At 40.8% G+C, this 23,367-nt stretch overlaps 1 protein-coding gene and 1 non-coding gene across 4 annotated transcripts in view; both read right to left on the reverse strand.

Moving 5' to 3' along the window:
• EIF2AK4 (eukaryotic translation initiation factor 2 alpha kinase 4) overlaps positions 1-23,367 on the reverse strand; it is a 110,371-nt gene that overhangs the window by 79,163 nt on the left and 7,841 nt on the right. For 2 of the 3 annotated variants that reach the window (XM_023189382.2, XM_023189384.1), the window contains exons 3-6: positions 21,410-21,512; positions 13,712-13,864; positions 8,698-8,778; positions 6,915-7,063 (exon numbers count right to left, since the gene is read on the reverse strand). In XM_023189382.2, the coding sequence (XP_023045150.1) occupies positions 6,915-7,063; positions 8,698-8,778; positions 13,712-13,864; positions 21,410-21,512 (486 nt within the window). The remainder of the gene's footprint in view (positions 1-6,914; positions 7,064-8,697; positions 8,779-13,711; positions 13,865-21,409; positions 21,513-23,367) is intronic. The other variant, XM_023189383.1, reaches the window with a different exon arrangement.
• On the reverse strand, positions 11,843-11,944 carry LOC111524271. Its single transcript, XR_002725741.1, has one exon. It is a non-coding gene; the product is annotated as a small nucleolar RNA U13 (small nucleolar RNA).

Consider the following 23,367-nt stretch of genomic DNA (forward strand, 5'->3'; position numbering starts at 1 on the left):
AGCTGTGAATCCATCTGGTCCTGGGCTTTTTCTGGTGGATAGGCTATTAATTGTTGCCTCAATTTCAGAGGCTGCTATTGGTCTATTCAGGGATTCAACTTCTTCCTGGTTTAGTCTTGGAAGAGTGTACGTGTCCAGGAAATTATCCATTTCTCCTAGATTTTCTAGTTGATTTGCGTAGAGGTGTTTATAGTATTCTCTGATGGTAGTTTGTATTTCTGTGGGGTCGGTGGTGATATCCCCTTTATCATTTTTTATTGCATCTATTTGATTCCTCTCTCTTTTCTTCTTTATTAGCCTTGCTAGCGGTCTGTCAATTTTGTTGATCTTTTCAAAAAACCAACTCCTGGATTCATTGATTTTTTGGAGGGTTTTTTGTGTCTCTATCTCCTTCAGTTCTGCTCTGATCTTAGTTATTTCTTGCCTTCTGCTAGCTTTTGAATGTGTTTGCTCTTGCCTCTCTAGTTCTTTTAATTGTGATGTTAGAGTGTCAATTTTAGATCTTTCCTGCTTTCTCTTGTGGGCACTTAGTGCTATAAATTTCCCTCTACACACTGCTTTAAATGTGTCCCAGAGATTCTGGTATGTTGTATCTTTGTTCTCATTGGATTCAAAGAACATCTTTATTTCTGCTTTCATTTCGTTATGTACCCAGTAGTCATTCAGGAGCAGGTTGTTCAGTTTCCATATAGTTGAGCGGTTTTGATTGAGTTTCTTAGTCCTGAGTTCTAGTTTGATTGCACTGTGGTCAGAGAGACAGTTTGTTATAATTTCTGTTCTTTTACATTTGCTGAGGAGTGCTTTACTTCCAATTATGTGGTCAATTTTGGAATAAGTGTGATGTGGTGCTGAGAAGAATGTATATTCTGTTGACTTGGGGTGGAGAGTTCTATAGATGTCTATTAGGTCCGCTTGGTGCAGAGATGAGTTCAATTCCTGGATATCCTTGTTAACTTTCTGTCTCGTTGATCTGTCTAATGTTGACAGTGGAGTGTTGAAGTCTCCCATTATTATTGTATGGGAGTCTAAGTCTCTTTGTAAGTCTCTAAGGACTTGCTTTATGAATCTGGGTGCTCCTGTATTGGGTGCATATATATTTAGGATAGTTAGCTCTTCCTGTTGAATTGATCCCTTTACCATTATGTAATGGCCTTCTCTGTCTCTTTTGATCTTTGATGGTTTAAAGTCTGTTTTATCAGAGACTAGGATTGCAACCCCTGCTTTTTTTTGTTCTCCATTTGCTTGGTAGATCTTCCTCCATCCCTTTATTTTGAGCCTATGTATGTCTCTGCATGTGAGATGGGTCTCCTGAAGACAGCAGACTGATGGGTCTTGACTCTTTATCCAGTTTGCCAGTCTGTGTCTTTTAATTGGAGCATTTAGTCCATTTACATTTAAGGTTAATATTGTTATGTGTGAACTTGATCCTGCCATTATGATATTAACTGGTTATTTTGCTCATTAGTTGATGCAGTTTCTTCCTAGGCTCGATGGTCTTTACATTTTGGCATGTTTTTGCAATGGCTGGTACCGGTTGTTCCTTTCCATGTTTAGGGCTTCCTTCAGGGTCTCTTGTAAGGCAGGCCTGGTGGTGACAAAATCTCTAAGCATTTGCTTATCTGTAAAGAATTTTATTTCTCCTTCACTGATGAAACTTAGTTTGGCTGGATATGAAATTCTGGGTTTAAAATTCTTTTCTTTAAGAACTTTGAATATTGGCCCCCACTCTCTTCTGGCTTGTAGAGTTTCTGCCGAGAGATCTGCTGTCAGTCTGATGGGCTTCCCTTTGTGGGTAACCCGACCTTTCTCTCTGGCTGCCCTTAAGATTTTTTCCTTCATTTCAACTTTGGTGAATCTGGCAATTATGTGTCTTGGAGTTGCTCTTCTGGAGGAGTATCTTTGTGGCGTTCTCTGTATTTCCTGAATTTGAATGTTGGCCTGCCCTGCTAGGTTGGGGAAGTTCTCCTGGATGATATCCTGTAGAGTGTTTTCCAATTTGGTTCCATTTTCCCCCTCACTTTCAGGCACCCCAATCAGACGTAGATTTGGTCTTTTTACATAATCCCATACTTCTTGCAGGCTTTGTTCATTTCTTTTTCTTCTTTTTTCTTTTGGTTTCTCTTCTCGCTTCATTTCATTCATTTGATCCTCCATCGCTGATACTCTTTCTTCCAGTTGATCGAGTCGGTTACTGAAGCTTGTGCATTTGTCACGTATTTCTCGTGTCATGGTTTTCATCTCTGTCATTTCGTTTATGACCTTCTCTGCATTAATTAGTCTAGCTGTCATTTCTTCCACTCTTTTTTCAAGATTTTTAGTTTCTTTGCGCTGGGTACGTAATTCCTCCTTTAGCTCTGAAAGGTTTGATGGACTGAAGCCTTCTTCTCTCATCTCATCAAAATCCTTCTCTGACCAGCTTTGATCCATTGCTGGCGATGGGCTGTGCTCCTTTGCAGGAGGAGATGCGCTCTTATTTTTTGAATTTCCAGCTTTTCTGCCCTGCTTTTTCCCCATCTTTGTGGTTTTATCTGTCTCTGGTCTTTGATGATGGTGCCGTACTGATGGGGTTTTGATATAGGTGTCCTTCCTGTTTGATAGTTTTCCTTCTGACAGACAGGACCCTCAGCTATAGGTCTGTTGGAGATTGCTTGAGGTCCACTCCAGACCCTGTTTGCCTGGGTATCAGCAGCAGAGGTTGCAGAAGATAGAATATTGCTGAACAGCGAGTGCACCTGTCTGATTCTTGCTTTGGAAGCTTCCTCTCAGGGGTGTACTCCACCCTGTGAGGTGTGGGGTGTCAGACTGCCCCTAGTGGGGGATGTCTCCCAGTTAGGCTACTCAGGGGTCAGTGACCCACTTGAGCAGGCAGACTGCCCCTTCTCAGATCTCAACCTCCGTGTTGGGAGATCCACTGCTCTCTTCAAAGCTGTCAGACAGAGTCGTTCGCGTCTGGACAGGCCTCTGCTGCTTGAGCTGAGCCCTGTCCCCAGAGGCAGAGTCTACAGAGACAGGCAGGTTTCCTTGAGCTGCTGTGAGCTCCACCCAGTTCCAGCTTCCCAGCGGCTTTATTTACCTACTTAAGCCTCAGCGATGGCGGGCGCCCCTCCCCCAGCCTCGCTGCTGCCTTGCGGTTAGATTGCCGCAGACTGCTGTGTTAGCAAGGAGGGAGGCTCCGTGGGCGTGGGACCCTCCCGGCCAGGTGTGGGATATAATCTCCGGTGTGCCGGTGTTACAGCGCAGTATTGGGGTGGGAGTTACCCGATTTTCCAGGTGTTGTGTGTCTCAGTTCCCCTGGCTAGGAAAAGGGACTCCCTTCCCCCTCGCGCTTCCCAGGTGAGGCGATGCCTCGCCCTGCTTCAGCTCTCGCTGGTCGGGCTGCAGCAGCTGACCAGCACCGATTATCCGGCACTCCCGAGTGAGATGACCCCAGTACCTCAGTTGAAAATGCAGAAATCACCGGTCTTCTGTGCCGCTCGCGCTGGGAGGTGGAGACTGAAGCTGTTCCTATTCGGCCATCTTGCTCCGTCCCCCCCACTTTTTTTTTTTTTTTTTTTAAAAACCTAGTGGCAAGAAGAGAGATGGCAATTTTTCAAGTGGGGACTTGAGAACTGGGCTACCATCCAAAAGATTGCTCCACCAATACGATCAATATGTAGATGAAGGGGCAGGATGGAGAAAGAGGATCTCATCTGAGACACAGGGGCAGGGATAGTCTCACCTTCCTGCCTAACTCACCAAGATGCCACAGAAAATGCTAGTCTAGGTCCCTTAATTTGAAACTCAGAGCCACTTTGTAGAGACAACGTTAGTAAGAATTCCTGGTATTGTTTAATTTGAGGTAAACCAGTCTGTGCCTCCATGGAACCAACCAGAGAAACTGAACAACAGAGGACCATGTCTGGAGAGACATATCGAGGATCCCCTCTCCCCTACACCTTTATACTTCGATGGTTCCCCAGTTTTTTGTGGAGAGCGGAGACAATCCCATGTCTTATACCCTTAATGATCTCTTCTCTGTAAGGATGAGGAGCCAGCAGTTACCACATCTGCCTTTAGAATAGGGAAAATAAACTAGATAACCTAATCCTGTTGATGGTGGATATAAATAGGTGATATGTTCTAGATTCTGGGCTACACTACGGTAATCGGCAAAGACAGCAAGTCTGAATATGTGAAGGTAATTTTCTACCATGAGCTATTTTATAGAGGTTTTTAGTTTTGCTTCTTCTACAAAATTCAAATTGCCCACTTATCAGGAGCAACATCCCAGAAGCAAGGCAGGGGGTTAGGGAGACTATGTGTGCACTTCACAAATATAGCCTCACACTGAATTGTACACGCTGAAATGGCTAATTTTATGTTTTTTGATTTTTACCTTAATATTCGAAAAAGTGAATCCTTCAAGGTGGGAAAAGAAGGCTTGAAGGATAGAAAATAAAGTTCTTCAACAAAAGCAAAGACTCATCAGTGAAAAGCCTTTGAGTATCAGGCCTTTACGTTCTTTCCACTAGAATAGTGAGTGGTTTTCTTTTCTCTCTTTCTCTTCTTTTCAGCAGTGAAAATCTTTTGTTAAATAAAAACTCACTGGTTTTTCACATACCCCACAGATCAAGAGAAGCAAAATTGCCCTGGTTAAAGTGGCTGCAGACTCTACAAACACCAGAAACACAGTGTCCCACTTTCCCTGTGTCGTCTTCCCTCCCTTACTCCCTCCCTGCATCAGATGTTTACCAGGCACCTACCATATGTCTTCCAGGCACTGTTTCAGGCTTTGCTCTCAGAGACCTCACATTCCAAAACAAACAAGTGAACAACAATTTCAGCTAGTGCTAAGTGTTACATAAAAAAACAAAACAGAGAATTGGAGAGCAAGGGACAAAGCAGGGAAATAGGGTAGAGGGAGGCTCAGGAAGGCATCCCTGAGAAGGTCGCATTTGAGGGAGAACTGAATGAGAAGGAGCTCACCAAGCAAAATGCCAGAGGGAGAGTAGCCCAGGCAGAGGGGTCAGCAGAGGCTCTGAGATGGGAAGGAGCTCTGTTGCCCAGGCTGGTCTTGAACTCCTGGGCTCAAGTGATCCTCCAACCCTGACCTCCCAAAGTGCTGGGATCACACATGAGCCACCATGCCCAGCAGGCTATCTTTGATCTCAAAAACAAGCCTAACCTTGGATTCACTGTTTATAGTCAGTCACAAAAATAGAAACGTTTAAACTTAAAACAATCGTTTTCCATGTATCTGAAAAGACTTATTTATTTTTATTTTATTTTTTTTTTTGAGACGGAGTCTCGCTCTGCCGCCCAGGCTGGAGTGCAGTGGCCGGATCTCGGCTCACTGCAAGCTCCGCCTCCCGGGTTGACGCCATTCTCCTGCCTCAGCCTCCAGAGTAGCTGGGACTACAGGCCTCCGCCACCTCGCCCGGCTAGTTTTTTGTATTTTTTAGTAGAGACGGGGTTTCACCGTGTTAGCCAGGATGGTCTTGATCTCCTGACCTTGTGATCCGCCCATCTCGGCCTCCCAAAGTGCTGGGATTACAGGCTTGAGCCACCGCGCCCGGCCGAAAAGATTTATTTATATCATTGATTCAATTCAAGGGTTCTAATACAGTAAAAATTTGTTAGATATTTCCTAGTGAAATTCTCTGACAACTTCAAACTCTGTTGCTTATTGGATGCCCAGATTCAAAAATAATTTAAATTGGGAAGGAGTTATAATCTTAAAAAGGAATGGTTACCAGAAACAGTATTTTTAAAAACTTTAGTTAACCGTAATAGTAGGTAAACATTAGTGTCAAAATGATTTCTGAACTGTTTTTTTAGTAGTAGATAATTAGGGAAAGAACTAAAATGGTTCCTTCTAATAAAAAAACCATACAGAAGTTTATATAAATCTTGTTTGATGCCTAAAATGTTTCTTTTCATAGAAGCAAAGTGGTGATTTTAAGTTCTGCTCAGAGTCTCACAAGAGATAATTTAAACATACAATGAAGGCTGAAGTCCCCACACTATTTAGTAACCCACCCCACTCATAAATGGCTTCTGCACTAAAATTTCTTTCTGGTCTACAGGGGCGACAGCAAATAGAAAGCAAAGTCACAATTCTTCAGTGAAAAAGACATAGAACAAGTAGTATCTTTTAAGTGACCAGTGGTGCCAGGGAACAGCCCAGGAGCCCACCTCAGTACTAGGGAGGGGACCCCTGGTAGCCAACTGGGGTTCCTGCTCTCACATAACAGATGTCCCACCTGTGCTCATTTTTAGGCACTCCTTACATCTGTGGTGGGACCTAATGCGTTGTAGACTGAAACACTGGATGATGATGATTCAAATGGAAGAAAATTTTTAAAATCACTTACTGAATTTAAGTTATTAAATGTTAAATCAAATCGTACTAAGGCAAGTTTGTGATGGTTATAGGCTGTTATAAAGGGGAATGAGGCTGGGTGCGGTGGCTCATGCCTGTAATCCCAGCACTTTGGGAGGCTGAGGCGGGTGGATCACGAGGTCAGGAGTTCAAGACCAGCCTGGCCAACATAGTGAAACCCTGACTCTACTAAAAATACAAAAATTAGCCGGGTGTGGTGGCACATGTCTGTAGTCCCAGCTACTAGGGAGGCTGAGGCAGGAGAATCACTTGAACCCAGAAGGCAGAGGCTGCAGTGAGCTGAGACCACGCCATTGCACTCCAGCCTGGGTGACAGAGTGAGACACCGTCTCAAAAAAAAAAAGGTAATGAGCAACAAAACTAGATTCATGATAGATAGTTGGTAAGTGTTAAATGCAATTTTGTTTCATATTGCTAAAAATATACTCAATATATTGCTAATATATATAAGGTTTAAAAAAAGTTATTAAGACTATTGCCTTAAATTTCCATCAAATTTCACTAAATCTTTAATGAAATCCCAGGGACTTACCTAGACCTTCCTGAGGAATTTGCCCGATGTTTACCATTTCCTACAAAGTCAGGAGAGCCTCCATGTAGAACGGCAGCTGTTCTGGGTCCTCCTGGGTCCTTCTTAGAGGTATGATCTTGGTTTGACAAACTAGCAATTTCCAAACGTTCCTAGAACAAGAAAAGTAAAACCTACTTTAGATGTAAGTCATAAATGGAAGACAATCATGGTACATAATTATTAATTCAGTATAGAATGCAAATTTTAAGCTGAATGTTTACAAGTGAAATAAAATTGAACTCAACTTTTAATAGTTTAAAATAGCTAGAAGGAGGACATTGAATGTTTCCAACACAAAGAAATGATAAATGTTTGCAATGATGGATGTGTTAATTACCCTGATCTGATCACTATACATTATACATATCAAAACGTCACTATATACCCCATGAATATATACAACTATTATTTGTCATTAAAAAAAAATTTAAAAAAGTTAATGCCTAAAAATGTACTGGCTCAAAAACTGAAGTCCACGTTATGGTTTCAAGAAAATGTAAATTTTATAAATGAAAATGCTTAGAATCTTGCAACAGTGTAAAAAGTTAGGGAGAAGAGTAACAGGAGATGAACAGAAGAAGGGGGAATCAAAGAGAGGGTAGAGAGTGGCTGACAGGAAGGCATGTCAAGCGTAAGACAGGAGCACTGGTGGAAACGGGGATCTCATCTTACGTTTCTATTCAGGTTTAGTTTCACATAGGGCAGTACACTTGTCTGTGGAAGTAATTATACAAGACAGAAAGAAAGGCATTATCAGTCCCATTTTAAGGGACAAGTTAAGTGAGTCACAGAGAATGTCACCTTGCCAAGGTCACAGAACGAGGCAGTAGAAAAGCTGAAGCTTTAAACCAGGAGAAGCTTGCTTGTGCTTCAGTGCCTCTTCCTGCTACCACATCGTGTCCCTTAAGTTTAATGCTATAATTATGTAAAAGAGAATGAGTAAAATTTTATCTGAATTTCTCCAAACATGTCTGACTGGTTTTTTGCTTGAGCTAGACTCAGGAAAAATAAAGGAAAAAGTACTCTATCCTTTTTCACCACTGTCTTTTAAATCTGCTCTGTTGAATAACTCTTTTTCATCACTGAATGAAATTTCAGGCAGCTCCATACGGTTTCTATGCCCTCTTCAGTATCAACAAATCATTTTATTTTCCAGGTATTAAGAATTCTTGATCGGGTGCGGTGGCTCACACCTGTAATCCCAACACTTTGGGAGGCCATGGTGGGTGCATCACTTGAGGCCAGGAGTTAAGGACCAGCCTGGGCAACATGACGAAACCCCATCTCTGCTAAAAAATACAAAAATTTGCCAGGCATAGTGGTACACGCCTATAACCCCAAATACTTGGAAGGCTGAGGCACAAGAATTGCTTGAACCTGGGAGGTGGAGGTTACAGTGAGCTGAGATCATGCCATTGCACTCCAGCCTGGGTAACAGAACGAGACTCTGTCTCAAAAAGAAACAATTTTAGTCCAAGTTAATTATTAAAGCCGCAATGTCTTTCCCTCCCTCATTTGATAAATTATAGTAATTATGTAAGTCTAAATCATCTACCGACAACATAAAACTCTACATTTTGCCACCTATTTGGGGAGTCTGAAATACACGGTGAATATTTATTTGTTTTTAGTGCTTCATTTTATTTTGTATTACTGATAGTAACACAGATGTCATCAGTGGAAATAAAAACACTTTGTTTTGCAAAATGTAAATTATTTTATTATGATGGAGTTGATAGGGTACCTGCTTAGCCATTTCTTTCCTTTTTTTCTCTTCTTTTATCTCTTCTTTCCTTCTCTGAATCTCATGTAGGATTTCACGTTGCTGAAATAAATCAAACCATCATCAAAAGGCAATCTCTGAAACCTATACAACATATAAATTATGGAACTACAGAAAAATCTTTTAACTTTCAACAATTCAAACCCTCTTTTCCTAAGAGATCTGAAAATACAGCATCTCAGTACAAACTGCAGTTCTATCAGTTTTATCAGAGTTCTTATGCAATAGGCATTCCCATTTAAACAGGTTTGAGAATGTGTGGGGAGGGGCATTTACTCCCCATTCTTCATGTTTCCATGTGCAGGAGACTTCCACTAGAGCAACACTGTTGGCTTCTCACTTCTTCTCACATTTGTCTTAGCCCCTCCTGTTTGATATCCGTCTATCTGCAGAGAACAAGCACTTGTGCCTGCTCTCTGCCCGGGGATCCCGGTCAGCTTGGTGAAGGTGGGCTGAGCAAGCCTCAATGCCTGGACCTGGGGTGGCCATGGCCCAAGTACCACACCTACCTGCCATTCTTTAATCACCTGCATTTTCCAATCAGCTTTCTCAATGTTAAAACTGGTGTTTTGATCTCTATTTTGTATTATTCCTCTAAAATTCCAGATTATAAATATCAAAACTATTAAGAGATTCACCAAAAACCATAATAGCAATAATACAACATGTAAAAACATACCTCAAACTTATAGGTAGCTATAAGCAATATGTCGAAACAAAATTGTTAGCTAAATAATCACTATCTTCTAATAAAAATTAGCTTTCCTAACAACAAGGACAATAATAAAAACTACAAACTCCCAGCAGGGCGCAGTAGCTCACACCTGTAATCCCATCACTTTGGGAGGCCAAGGTGGATGGATCACAAGGTCAGGAGTTTGAGACCAGCCTGGCCAACATAGCAAAACCCCATCTCTACTAAAAATACAAAAATTAGCCAGGCATGGTGGTGGGTGCCTATAATCCCAGCTACTCGGGAGGCTAACGCAGGAGAATCACTTGAACCTGAGAGGTGGAAGTTGTAGTGAGCCAGTATCATACCACTGCACTCCAGTCTGGGCAACAGAGCAAGACTCTGTCTCAAGAAATAAAAATAAAATAAAATAAAAATAATAAAAAAAAGAACTACAAACTCCCAACAATAACTAGGCTACACACTTAAATAGAAAATAAGTAACAAAATCAATGGCACCTAAAAAAGACAGTGTTAATGTAAGCACAGGATAAACAAAATGAAGCAGAAACAAAATGAAAAGAGAGGCATAAGAACCTAAGAACAAAACGCTAAAAGTAACTTTAAGAAACAGTAATATCTAGAAAATTAGAACGCCTCACTAAAAGATAAAAATAGATATACAAATGGTGCTGGGCACAGTGGCCCATGCCTGCAATCCTAACACTTTGAGAGGTTAAGGCCGGAGGATTGGTTGAGTCCAGGAGTTCAAGACCAGCCTGGCAACATAGGGAGATCTTGTCTCTACAAAAAAATTTTAAAATTAGATAGGTGCAGTGGAGTACACCTGCAGTCCCAGCTACGCAGGCGGCTTAGGCGGGAGGATCCCTTGAGCTGCAGTGAGCCAAGATCGCGCCACTGCACTTCAGCCTGGGCGACAGAGCAAGACACTGTCTCCAAAGAAAAAAATCCAAAAAACAGAAAACAAAAACAAATAGTACTGGTTGGAAAAAGAAACAATCCTGGATGGGAAGTCTAAATACTGTGAAGATACCAATTCTTCCTAAATAAATATGTAAGTTTTTAAAAATTCAATAGAAATCCCAGGAGGTTTGTTTAGTTTTTGACTCTGGGAAAGCAATTCTGTAGATCTTCTGTAAGAATAAATGGGTGAGAATGGTTGAGAAACAAAAACAATGGAAGACGAAGGGATGGGGAGGGGTAGGCTTGACTTGTCAGATATTAAAACATTATAAAGATATAATAATTCAAAGAGTGTGGTAGAGATTCAAGAAAAAACAGATGAGTTGAACAGATCATTGACAAACAGAACCTAGTATAGGTAAGCAGTTAAGATGCACTTGAGAATTGTGTTTGCAGCTGCTGCTGCACCAGCTATAGCTCCAGCAGAAGGAGAAGTGGGTAAGTAAGGAGGTCTCTATACTATGGCTTGTAGAATACAAAGGAGACGGCTCACAAATCCACAGGTGGTAGAGCACCTGGCTCATTGTAACCTCTGCCTCTCAGGTTGAAGCCTCTGGCTACAAAAAGCCGCTTGCAAGACTGCATCTTCTACTGGAGGAGTGAAGAAACCTATCGTTTCAGGCCTGGTACTGTGGCATTCCGTGAAATTAGACGTTACCACAAGTCCACCGAATTGATTCACAAACTCCCCTTCCACCATCTGGTGAGAGAAATTGCTCGGGATTTTAAAACAGATCTGTGCTTCGAGTGCAGCTATTGGTGCTTTGCAGGAGGCAAGTGAGGCCTATCTGGTTGGCCTTTTTGAAAACACCAATCTGTGTGCTATCTATCCATGCCAAACACGTAACAATTGTGCTGAAAGATATCCAGCTAGCATGACACACACGTGGAGAGCGAGGTTAAGAATCCAAAATGGATCGGGCATGGTGGCTCAAGCCTGTAATCCCAGTTACTTGGGAGGTTGAGACAGGAGAATCAATGGAACCCAGGAGGTGGAGGTTGCAGTGAGCTGAGGTCACACCACTGCACTCCAGCCTGGGACTACAAGAGTGAAAGTCTGTTTCAAAAAAAAAAGAATCCACTATGATGGGAAATTTCATTCTCAAAAAAAAAAAAAAAATTATCTTATTATTCCTGATAGTTCTAAATGTTGTTACATATTTTTTTTCCCATGGGGTCAAAAGGTACCTATATATATGCTTGTGAGTGGAAAAAGAGGGGACAGAAATCACATATTGGCCGTTTTTCTATTTTCATTCATGTGTGAATTTTTAATATAAATGGGAGGATGTAAAGCATTAATGCAAAGAAAAATGTTTCAATGAACAAGTTTCAGTGGTTCAACTTTATAATAATTATAGATAAACTTGTTACGTATTTCTGGATAACGCTAGTATTTACATTTTTTTAAAAACAAGTAAATTCTTTTCTTTCTTTCTTTTGCTTTCATGTCAGATAGGTAATGTGCTGATGTCCTAACAAGGTTCAGGGGTGGCATATCTCACATGTGTGTGAACACCCAATCATCAAGCTTATCAACTACAGAAGGATCAAAACAAGTACATTTTTTATTGATGGCAACTAAATGGTTTGTAGCATTCTTATCACACAGTAGATTACACCCATTCACTATGTTTTCCTTTCTTTTTTTTTTTTGAAGACAGAGTCTAGCTGTTGCCCAGGCTGGAGTGCAATGGAATGATCTTGGCTCACTGCAACCTCCGCCTCCCGGGTTCAAGCAATTCTCATGCCCCAGCCTCCTGAGTAGCTGGGATTAGTGTGAGCCACCACGCCCGGCTAATTTTTTTATTTTTAGTAGAGATAGGGTTTTGCCACGTTGGCCACGCTGGTCTCGAACTCCTGGCCTCAAGTGATCCGCCTGCCTCAGCCTCCCAAAGTCCTGGGATTACAGGCGTGAGACACCACACTGGTCTCACTATACTTTTCTAACTGAGTTGTCCTACATGAAAGTACATGTTTTTAATGTTATGTGTCTTCTGTGCAGTTATTACAAGTTTGCTATTAATATTAAAATACATGAAACTATTTTTAAACATATAAAGGAAGTATTATGAATCACTTAAAGAATTATTACTTAATAAATGTGTTAGGAAAATGCCTAAGAAAAATATATGTAGGCTTTTTTTTATAACCTGAATCAAAATAAGCTCTAGATAAGTTGATTAAAGCGCTAAATAGAAAAAACAAATAAAAATTTAAACATTTAGAAAAATAAATTAAAATCAAAAAGGAAATTTAGATGCATATATTATCTTTGATTTAAAAGATTTTAAAAATAAGACAGGAGTTTATATCCTTATGCAAACAAATTAAAGAAAAATACCAATGGTAACCATTTGATGTATATATTCTCTGATTTAAATACAAATGGTAACTATTTGTATTTAAACAAACCTGTATTTAAACAAAGCTTTAGACTGTCAGCATAGGATATAAACAGGAGTTTATAAAATACAAATGGTAACCATTTAGATGTATATATTATCTTTAATTTAAATACAAATGGTAACCATTTGTATTTTTTCTTTACTCTGTTTGCATAAGTATGTAAACTATCTTATTTGTAAAATCCTTTAAATCAAAGAAAATACATATATCTAAATGTTTGAATAAAAAATGTATTATCTGGCTTTTGCTACTCATTTGGGCATGAGATACTTGTCTCGCACAGGGAAGAAGAACATAGCCTCTAAAACACAGTGAATTCCTGTACACCCTCACAAGCTCCAAAAGACTACAGGTGGTTTGGTTAAACAGCTTCTTTTCTCTTCTCTTTTATTTCTTTAAGACCTGGACTGAGGGCTCTAAGGGGCAGTATTGATAAGTGTCAGGAGGGAATCACTCATATTTTTTTTTTTTTGCGATGGAGTCTCGCTCTGTGGCCCAGGCTGGAGTGCAGTGGCGTGATCTTGGCTCACTGCAAGCTCCACATCCCAGGTTCACACCATTCTCCTGCCTCAGCCTCCCAAGTAGCTGGGACTACAGGCACCCGTCACCACGCCTGGCTAATATTTTTTGTATTTTTAGTAGAGACGGGGTTTCACCGTGTTAGCCAAGATGGTCTCGATCTCCTGACCTCGTGATCTGCCTGCCTTGGCCTCTCAAAGTGCTGGGATTACAGATGTGAGCCACCGTGCCTGGCTCAGTTTTTCATACTCTCACATGTATCTACCTTTCTTGAATCAAAGGTTGGGCCAAACTTAAAGATAAGTTTGTAGGCAGAGACAGATGAAACCTACAGTAGTTTGCAATCCTCCAGGCTGGCCATGCACACAGACATGGACAAGGGCATCTCACCTCCTGCTCTTCTTTCCGTTTGGCCTCCAACAGCCTCTGCTGCTCCTCCTGAGCCCGCCTTTCCAGCATTTCTTCGTGAAAAGACTTGGGAGGGGGCTTGTTATGCTCACTGAGAAATGACTGCACGTGGTAAGCCAGTTCAAAGATCATCACCTAAACGTGTAAAAATCAACCACAAATGATCAAATAATGGGAAGGCCCAAACAGGAGAGGCTACAGAACAGGAAAGCAAATCGGCAGTCAGAGGCCCATTTAGAAGGCCATTATTCATTTCGATATGACATATTCTGAATTTGGTACATGAGACAATCACAGCAGGAAAAAGCTTTTAAAGGGCCCATTGCATTGTGTTACTATCAAGACAGATCATTACTTAGGTAAATAAAAAGCTTCACTTTTCTTTTGTAGACCTATTCAACTTATTGGCATTTTCTCTATAATAAATCCAATAAAATATTTTTCTTTAGAAATAAATCTGATAAAACATTTAAGACTGCTGAAAGTAAAAGCTGTCTTCCCAACTAGAAAACCTGTCTACATAATGAGAGTTGGGCAGAGAATACTCATTGCTAACATCAGAGCTTTGTCTATGCAACATACTGAAAATATTCTGTTGGGAGTACAGAGGCAAATATTTAAAGGCCTCATTATCTCCTTGTTAGTAATGTTTCAATAAGAAGCTGATAAACACTTAGAAACCATTTTATATAAGAGGCTGATAAATACTTAGAAAGTACTTTATTTCCATTTACAGAAGCATTCACATCTAGAATGAGGAAGAAAATGGTCTCCCTTTCACACATTCTTTATGTGAACATAGGAAGCCCCTTTCCCTTACCCCCCAGGAGACGCAAGTCATACTTGGGTTGATAAATCAATGGAACAAAGGTTTCTGAGACCCCTCCCTGAGTGATTACCCAACCCCAAAGAGGTAAAGAGTGCCAATCCTTCTGCAGATGAGGAACATAACATTGATATTTCTTTTCTCAGTTACAATGAAGCAATTTAAAAATTCTTATTTTCATTATATGCTTGAAACCTTTTCTAAAGGGACTTAACAGGGTGGTAAATAATAATAGAAGTCATTGTACACAAAAATATAAAGTTAGTTCATTTGGTATCCTGCCTTTCTCTTGGGGAGCAAATACAAAGAAAGCACAGCTCCTGTTGGGTGATGTTAATGCATTTTTTCTTACACCAGAAGCTGTGGCATTTGCTGGATATATTTCACTTTAGAGTCAGAAACACTAGTCTACAGTCTAAGAGGCAGGTTATTCTAAGAAAAGCTCTTCTAAGGAAAGCTGGGGAAAGTAGGCAATTTCTATCATGTCAAAGAGAAACCACTTCTAAACCAAAAAGGAGGCAGAAGCCAAGCTGTGGAGGGTTTTTCTTTTGCTGTTCTATTTACTTTACTAGAGTCTTCTGTACAAATCGATCTGATAAACCTTCTAAGACTGGATGAAAAGAACTGCTTTCCAAACTGGCTCTTGCCTCCTACTTGCCTGGTGCTACAGGGCTCACCGGCCTCCTTCAGACCTCTGCTCAAGTCTTGAAGGCCTCTCCTGAGCGCCTTGTAAAGAACAGCCACTCCACCGTCACACTCTCTAGACCCCTCACCCTGATCTTCTTCACGGCACTTATAACTGCCTGGTTGGTTGTGCAGTTATTGGACTGCCTTCTGTCTGTTCCCTTCCCACTGCAGCCCACGGCGGTTTGCTCACCGTGGTTTTCCCAGTGCTGGAATAGCACTTGACACATGGTACACAAACAATAAATATTTGTTGAATAAATTAATAAAAAAATAAACTTGGCTTTAAAAATTTGAAAAAATAGAGTATACTTAGGTTTACTTTTACAGGACAAAGAGCTGTATATAAATTAAAAATTATAAGCAATTGGAAGTGCTTAAGAACAAGCTGTTTTTGAGTACTTACTTCCATTCAAATAATTAAATGACTCCTAGTTTTAAAAGGCAAGTTTCAGTGAATGCCATACCGCAATGAATCCCTATGCCATGCTTTAGTACCTAATTATGCTCTATTTTACTTAAAAATAAAAAAAAATTTCTTTAGAATTATGTCTATTTTAGACTTTCCAGTACTTCAGACTTAATGGAAATGAATTTTAGATAAACAAGAAGAGTGATTTGCGCAGTGCCTTCCCATGTTTAATGTCCATTCAAATCTCATTATATGACGATGACTCAGATGAACGCTAGCACAGGCGGCCCTCGGAGACATTGCAGGTTCAGTCTCAGACCACTTCAATAAAGCAAATGTCACAATAAAGCAAGTCACACAAATTTTTTGGTTTCCCAGTGCATATAAAAGTTATGTTGGCCAGGCGCGGTGGCTCAAGCCTGTGATCCCAGCACTTTGGGAGGACGAGACAGGTGGATCACAAGGTCAGGAGATCGAGACCATCCTGGCTAACATGGTGAAACCTCGTCTCTACTAAAAAATACAAAACACTAGCTGGGCGAGGTGGTGGGCGCCTGCAGTCCCTGCTACTCAGGAGGCTGAGGTAGCAGCAGAATGGCGTAAACCCGGGAGGCAGAGCTTGCAGTGAGCTGAGATCCAGTCACTGCACTCCAGCCTGGGCGACAGAGCGAGACTCCGTCTCAAAAAAAAAAAAAAGTTATGTTTATACTATATGGTAGTCTATTAAGTGTGAAATGGCGTTATGTCTGTAGAAATCAATGTATATACCTCAATTTAAAAATACTTTATTGCTAAGAAATACAAACGATCATCTGAACCTTCAGGACGTCATAATCTTTTTGCAAACAGAGGGTCTTCTCTTGATGACGGCTGCTGACCAGGGTGGTGGCTGGTGAAGGCTGGGGTGGTTGCGGCAATTTCTTAAAAGAAGACAACAATGAAGATTGCTGCATCGATTGACTCTTCCTTTCATGAAAGATTTCTCTGTAGCATTCAATGCTGTTTGATAGCCTTTGAGTCACAGTTGAACTTCTTTCAAAGTTGGGGTCAATCCTCCTCAATCCTGCTGCTGCTTCAAAACAAAGTTTATGAAATATTCTAAATGCTCGATTGTCATTTCAACAATGTTCACAGCATCTTCAGGAACTGCTCAAGAAACCACTTTCTCTGCTCATCTGTAAGAGGCAACTAATCATCTGTTAAAGTTCTATCATGAGGTTGCAACAAATCAGTCACATCTTCAGGCTCCACTTCTAATTCTAGTAATAGTCCTCTTGATATTTCCACCACTTCTACAGTTACTTCTTCCAGTGAAGTACTGAACTGGAAGTCATCCATGAGGGTCAGAATCATATTCCAAACTCCTGTTCATGTTGATATTTTGACCCCTTTCCATAAATTATGTATTTAATGGCACCTGGAATGGTGAATCCTTTCCAGAAGCTTTTCCATTTACTTTGCTAAGATACATCAGATCAAAGGAATCACTATCTATGGCAGCTATAAGTTTGTAAAATGTATTTCTTAAATAATAACACTTGAAAGTCAAAATGACTCCTTCATCCACAGGCTGCAGAATGGATGTTGTGTTAGCAGGCATGAAAACAACAATAATCTCCTTGTATATCTCCATCAGAGTTCTTGGGTGACTAGGTGCGCTGTCAATGAGCAGCAGGTCTCAACAATGGTCTTAAAATACTCAGTAAACCCTACTTTAACAGATGTGCCATCATACAGGCTTTGCCTTTCCATTTATAGAGCACAGACAAAGGAGATTTAGCAAAATTCTTAAGGGTCCTAGAACTTTGGGAATGGTAAGTGAGCACCGGCCTCAACTTTCGAAAAGTCAGCAGCTGTATTAGCTCCTAACAAGAAAGTCAGTCTGTCCTTTAATAAGGCTTTGGAGCCACACATTGACTTCTCCTCTCTAGCTGTGAAAATCCCAGATGGCATCTTCTTCCAATATAAGACTGTTTCATCTACACTGAAAATCTGTAGCTAACTTTATCAATTATCTTGGATCTTCTGGATAACCTGCTGAAGCTTCTTCATGACCACATGCTGCTTCACCTTGCACTTTTATGTTATGAAGATGGCTTCTTTCCTTAAACCTCAGGAACCAAGCTCTGCTACCTTTTAACTTTTCTTCTGCAGCTCCCTCATCTCTTCTCAGCATTCACAGAATTGAAGACAGTTAGGGCCTTGATCCGGATTATGTGTTGGCATAAGGGAATGTGGCGGCTAATTTGATCTTCTTTCCAGGCCACTAAAACTTTCTCCATATTAGCAATAAGGCTGTTTTGCTTTCTTATCATTCATGTGTTCACTTGAGTAGCACTTTTATTCTCCTTCAAGAACTTTTCCTTTGCATTCACAACTTGGCTAACTGTTTAGTGTAAGAGGCCTTTTGGCCTATCTTGGTTTTCAACAGCGTTCCTCACTAAACCTCATCATTTGTAGCTTTTGATTTAAAGATAGACATGCGGCCGGGCGCGGTGGCTCAAGCCTGTAATCCCAGCACTTTGGGAGGCCGAGACGGGCGGATCACGAGGTCAGGAGATCGAGACCATCCTGGCTAACATGGTGAAACCCCGTCTCTACTAAAAAATACAAAAAACTAGCCGGGCGAGGTGGCGGGCGCCTGTAGTCCCAGCTACTCCGGAGGCTGAGGCAGGAGAATGGCGTGAACCCGGGAGGCGGAGCTTGCAGTGAGCTGAGATCTGGCCACTGCACTCCAGCCTGGGTGACAGAGCGAGACTCCGTCTCAAAAAAAAAAAAAATAAAGATAGACATGCAACTCTTCCTTTTATTTGAACATTTAAGGCTATTGTATGGTTATTAATTGGGCTAATATCAATATTTCTGTGTCTCAGGGAATAGGGAGGCCCAAGAAGAGAGGGAGGGAGAGAGGGGAATGGCTGGTCAGTAGTTAGAACACACACAACATTGATCAAATAACTTTGCTGTCTACATGGGCAGAGTCTATGGTGCCCCAAAACGATTACAATAGTAACATCAGAGGTCATGGATAACAGATCATCAAAACAAATATAATAATAATGAAAAAGTTGAAACATTGTGAAAACTACCAAAATGTGACACCGAGACATGAAGTGAGCACATCTGTTTGGAAAAATGACACTGATAGACTTGCTCAATGCGGGGTTGCCACAGATCTTCCATTTGTAAAAAACACAATAATCTGTGAAATGTAATAAAGTAAAGCACAATTAGAGGTACGCCTGTGTTTTTTAAATTGTGGCAAAATGTACACAGCATATTTACTATTTTAACCATTAAATATATGTTCAGTAGCATTAAGTACATTCACATTGTTGTACAACCATCTCCATCATCCATTTCCAGAACTTTTTCTTCTTCTCAAACTGTACTCATTAAATAACTGTCCATTCTCTCCTCCCCATAGCTCCTAGCAACCACTGTTCTACTTTCTGCCTCTGTGAACTCAACCACTCAAGGTACCTCGTGTAAGTGGAAGCATATAGTATTTGCCTTTTTGTTACCAGCTTCTTTCACTTAGCATAATGTCCTCAAGATTCCTTCATTTCGTAGCATGTGTCAGAACCTCCTTCCTTATTAAGGTTGAATAATATTCCCTTACATGTACATACCACATTTTGTTTATCCATTCCCCTGTCAATGGACCCAGGTTGTTTCCACCTTTTCGTTCTTGTGAATAATGCTGCTATAAACATTGGTGTACAAAACTACTATGTCTTTAACAGTTTCTGCCTCTTTTAATAATCAGGACATGTTCCCTTCACAAAAGGCAGCTGTAGTGGAACAGGCAGGAAAGGCATGGGACTCTTACTAGTTACTGGGAACATAGTAAATATTAAAAATCACAAATCAGGACTTCCACTTCTGGGAAGCTGGCGTATACCTACTTTTTCCTATTCCTTCTACCAAATACAACTAAAAAACCCCGGACATGACAAATAAAACAAGAGTAAGATGACCCTGAAAGGTAAAGAGTAAAAGGAAAACTGGCTAGGGCCTTAGGACCCAAGGAACAATGCAGATGTGGAGAGGGTAGAGTTTAGGGGGTGGCTGCAGAAGGGCACCATGAGAGATCCTTGTGGTGAGAACAATATTCTGTATCTTGATTGTATCAATGTCAATATCCTGTTTATGACATTGTACTACAGTGCAGCACACTGTTATTGTTGGGGCAAACTGGGTAAGAGGTATATATAAATATATAATTATCTCAAAATAAAAATTTAAATCAGGCTGGGTGTGGTGGCTTGGGCCTGTAATCCTAGCACTTTGGGAGGCCGAGGTAGGAGGATTGCTTGAGCCAGGAGTTTGGGACCAGCCTGGGCAAGACGGTGAGACTTTGTCTCTCAAAAAAAAAAAAAAAAAATTAAACACAATCAAAAATCCAGGAAACCAGAAGTTTCTCTGTAGTTGAATTTTCCATATAACTTCATATTATTTTTCAGTTAGACACTGGAGTCCCGTATACTAGAAAGAACTTTGGAATCATTCCCAAGGCCTAGTTTTTTATCCAGGCTGTTCTACACTCACTTTCTATATCTCATCAATCACTGAAGTTCTTGGAAGCAGCAACTTCAATGGACACTATTTTTACAGCTAAAAGGCAGTCCATGGATTGTACTATGACTCATTGTGTTATGAAAAGCAAGTAAAAATCTGTCCAGTTACTTTCTGGGAGGTGACTGTTACCATTCGTTATCTCTAATAAAAGTCTGAAACAGACATAGAAGCCAAGGGGACCTCTTCTCAGCTTTCACATAAAGGGATCGTTAAGCATGAGCTGCCAGGTAAAAGCACTGAGTGATTTTATACAAAAGTGAGGCAAACAAGCGTTATACTTCGAGGGAACTGGTCTGGCCTAAGGAAAGCACAGCCATACTCTGCCTCCAGAAGACACTTAGTCTTGCCTTCCAGAGAGAGTTGTGCCACCCAAGAGAGAACTCATATGTAGATCCTAATGTTCAGAAGATTAAAAAAGAATGAGGACTGAACTCAGTGTAAATGCTCAGGTATATGACAGACATTGAAAGAGTAGAGTGTGTCGCTAATTATTGAGAAAGAAAACAACAAATTCCTCTGATATGCAAAGGGGAGAGGCAGTCAGAAATTGCTTGTCTGCCACATTTTTCCAACAAAAAGGTTCAAGTCAAGATCAAGTCATGATGCCAGATCCAAAGTGTACAAAAAGTATGGCTGGGTTCACATCAACTGTTTTCAGAAAAATTCTTCTTTTTTTATCTTTAAGAGACAGGATCTTGCCCTATGGCCCAGGCTGGAGTAAAGGGGTGTGATCATAGCTCACTGTAACCTCAAACTCCTGGGCTCACGCAATTCTCCCACCTCAGCCTCCTGAGTCGCTTGCACTATCAGGATACACCACCACACTCAGTAAATTTTTTAGAGACAAGTGCTCGTCATTTTGCTCAGGTTGGCCTCAAACTTCTGGGCTCAAGTGATCCTCCCACTTCAGCTTTCCAAAGCGCTGGAATTACAAGTGTGAGCCACCATCCCTGACATGGGATGGGGCCCATGTTTCTGAAGGTTTTCGGAAACACTCTTCAGCATCAACAGTACCATCTATAGACTACACATTTCATTAATCCTATTAAATAAATAAAAATCACAATGTTCCCTTTTGTAGAACCAATAAAACACAAAACATGCTACTCAAAATTGGATTTGAGGTGCAATGGGGAAGTTTACTGTCTTCTTTTAATTCCAGTTTAACAAATCTTACCTCCCCACAGTGTTTCTTGGCCAGTTCTTCTAGGCGAGATTTTAACAAATTAACACTTTCATTTGATAGACCTTTGGCATTTTTTAACTCTATTTCAGGAACTCTGGAAAAGGCAAAAAAAAAAAAGAGTTACTCCAGAAAGTATAGCCTGTTTGCATCAATATTTGCTAAACTGAAAGCACTCTGGGCCTGAGGTCCTTAATCTCAAAGGGACTTCAACATATCCCTGTAACTCCAGTTGACACAGTGGAGTCACCTGCATCCTACAGGGAAGAAGTGGACTGGCCAAAGCCTTCTATCTGAGCTGTCAGACTTACTTGACCCCTGTATCTAATTTCAGCTTTACAATCTGATTAAAATTTCCCAACATCAATTACTATTTATTTCCTATGATTTGCCCTGGATCCCTAACTCTGAGTTCTTCGCTTAAAAAACAAACAAACAAAATCATTCCAGTTCTGTGGCTGACTCTAGCCTAGTAACTTAACCATGCGCTCCTCTGTATGGTAATTCTCTACCCTAGCTTGCAGCCGATGTGAATTAACCTAGCTCTGACAGCTCACTGGCAAGGCCAAGTGCTCTGCACTCAGGTGTGCTCTAGTGTAAAGCAGAACAAGAATAAATAGGTAAGACGGAGCCCTGGTGATCCCTCTAGTATTCTCACAACACACTGCTGCATCCCAATCACTCATTCTGATCGAAACAAGGTGGAAATGCTCACTTCCTGTGTATAAATACATCTAGTCATGCACACTCTCTGCAACTCTGCCTAGAGCTCATCTAAGTCAACATTTTCAACTCAAGGAAATTATACAACCAGCCCTCGGATTTCATTTCACTCCCAACCAATAAATACCCAATAACAACTCTCTGAGATTAAATATGAGTAATTTAATTTTAACTGAAGAGATGATGACTCATCACTTTTTACCAAGCGTTTCTGAGTAATTCATGGCATTTCACCCTTTAAGTCTTGAGTATGCACTTATCTATGCATTCTCTCAATGCTTCAGTATGACAGGGTGCTATGATCATTATCTATTTCTATAGATAGAAACCTGACAGAAAGTAGTTTATATGAGGGAAAGAATAGAAAAACCAACCATACAGTCCTCAGTCTATGTATGGAATCCGGGGTTAGATTCCTCCCTCCCCAAAGAACTGGGATGGGGCTGAAATTTCCAGAATTTAGATTTCCAGAATTCCTCCCCAAAGGTCTGGGATGGGGCTGAAATTTCCAGAATTCCAGAATCTAACCTGGGAGTCTCCTTTCACAGTGGTATCAAGGACTATTCTGCAGAAAAGCAATGTTTTCCTGAACCATATTCAAAAGTATAAGAATATTACCCCGGGCCGGGCGCGGTGGCTCAAGCCTGTAATCCCAGCACTTTGGGAGGCCCAGACGGGCGGATCACGAAGTCAGGAGATCGAGACCATCCTGGCTAACATGGTGAAACCCTGTCTCTACTAAAAAATACAAAAAACTAGCCGGGCGAGGTGGCGGGCGCCTGTAGTCCCAGCTACTTGGGAGGCTGAGGCAGGAGAATGGCGTAAACCCGGGAGGTGGAGCTTGCAGTGAGCTGAGATCCGGCCACTGCACTCCAGCCCGGGTGACAGAGCAAGACTCCCTCTCAAAAAAAAAAAAAAAAAAAAAAAAAAGAATATTACCCCAAATTAAGCTTTTTGTCATAATTTAAAAAATAAGTAATCATTATATAGCAATGATAACAGAACGGTGAAAAATTCATCAATGATGCTAAACTTCAAAGAAAATTCTAATGTTCTCTTTATTTCCTTGCCATATAATTCATAGTTTACATAGCTGATATTATAATGTTTGCTTTTTAACTTTTTATCAGCATTTCAATGTTAAAAACAATCATCCCATAACATTTTTATCAACTGGACACATTAAGATTTACCTGAATAATTATCTAGTGCCATGATTCTTAAGCAGG

Source organism: Piliocolobus tephrosceles, chromosome 6, assembly GCF_002776525.5.
Source record: "Piliocolobus tephrosceles isolate RC106 chromosome 6, ASM277652v3, whole genome shotgun sequence".
NCBI classification, from domain to species: Eukaryota; Metazoa; Chordata; class Mammalia; order Primates; family Cercopithecidae; genus Piliocolobus; species Piliocolobus tephrosceles.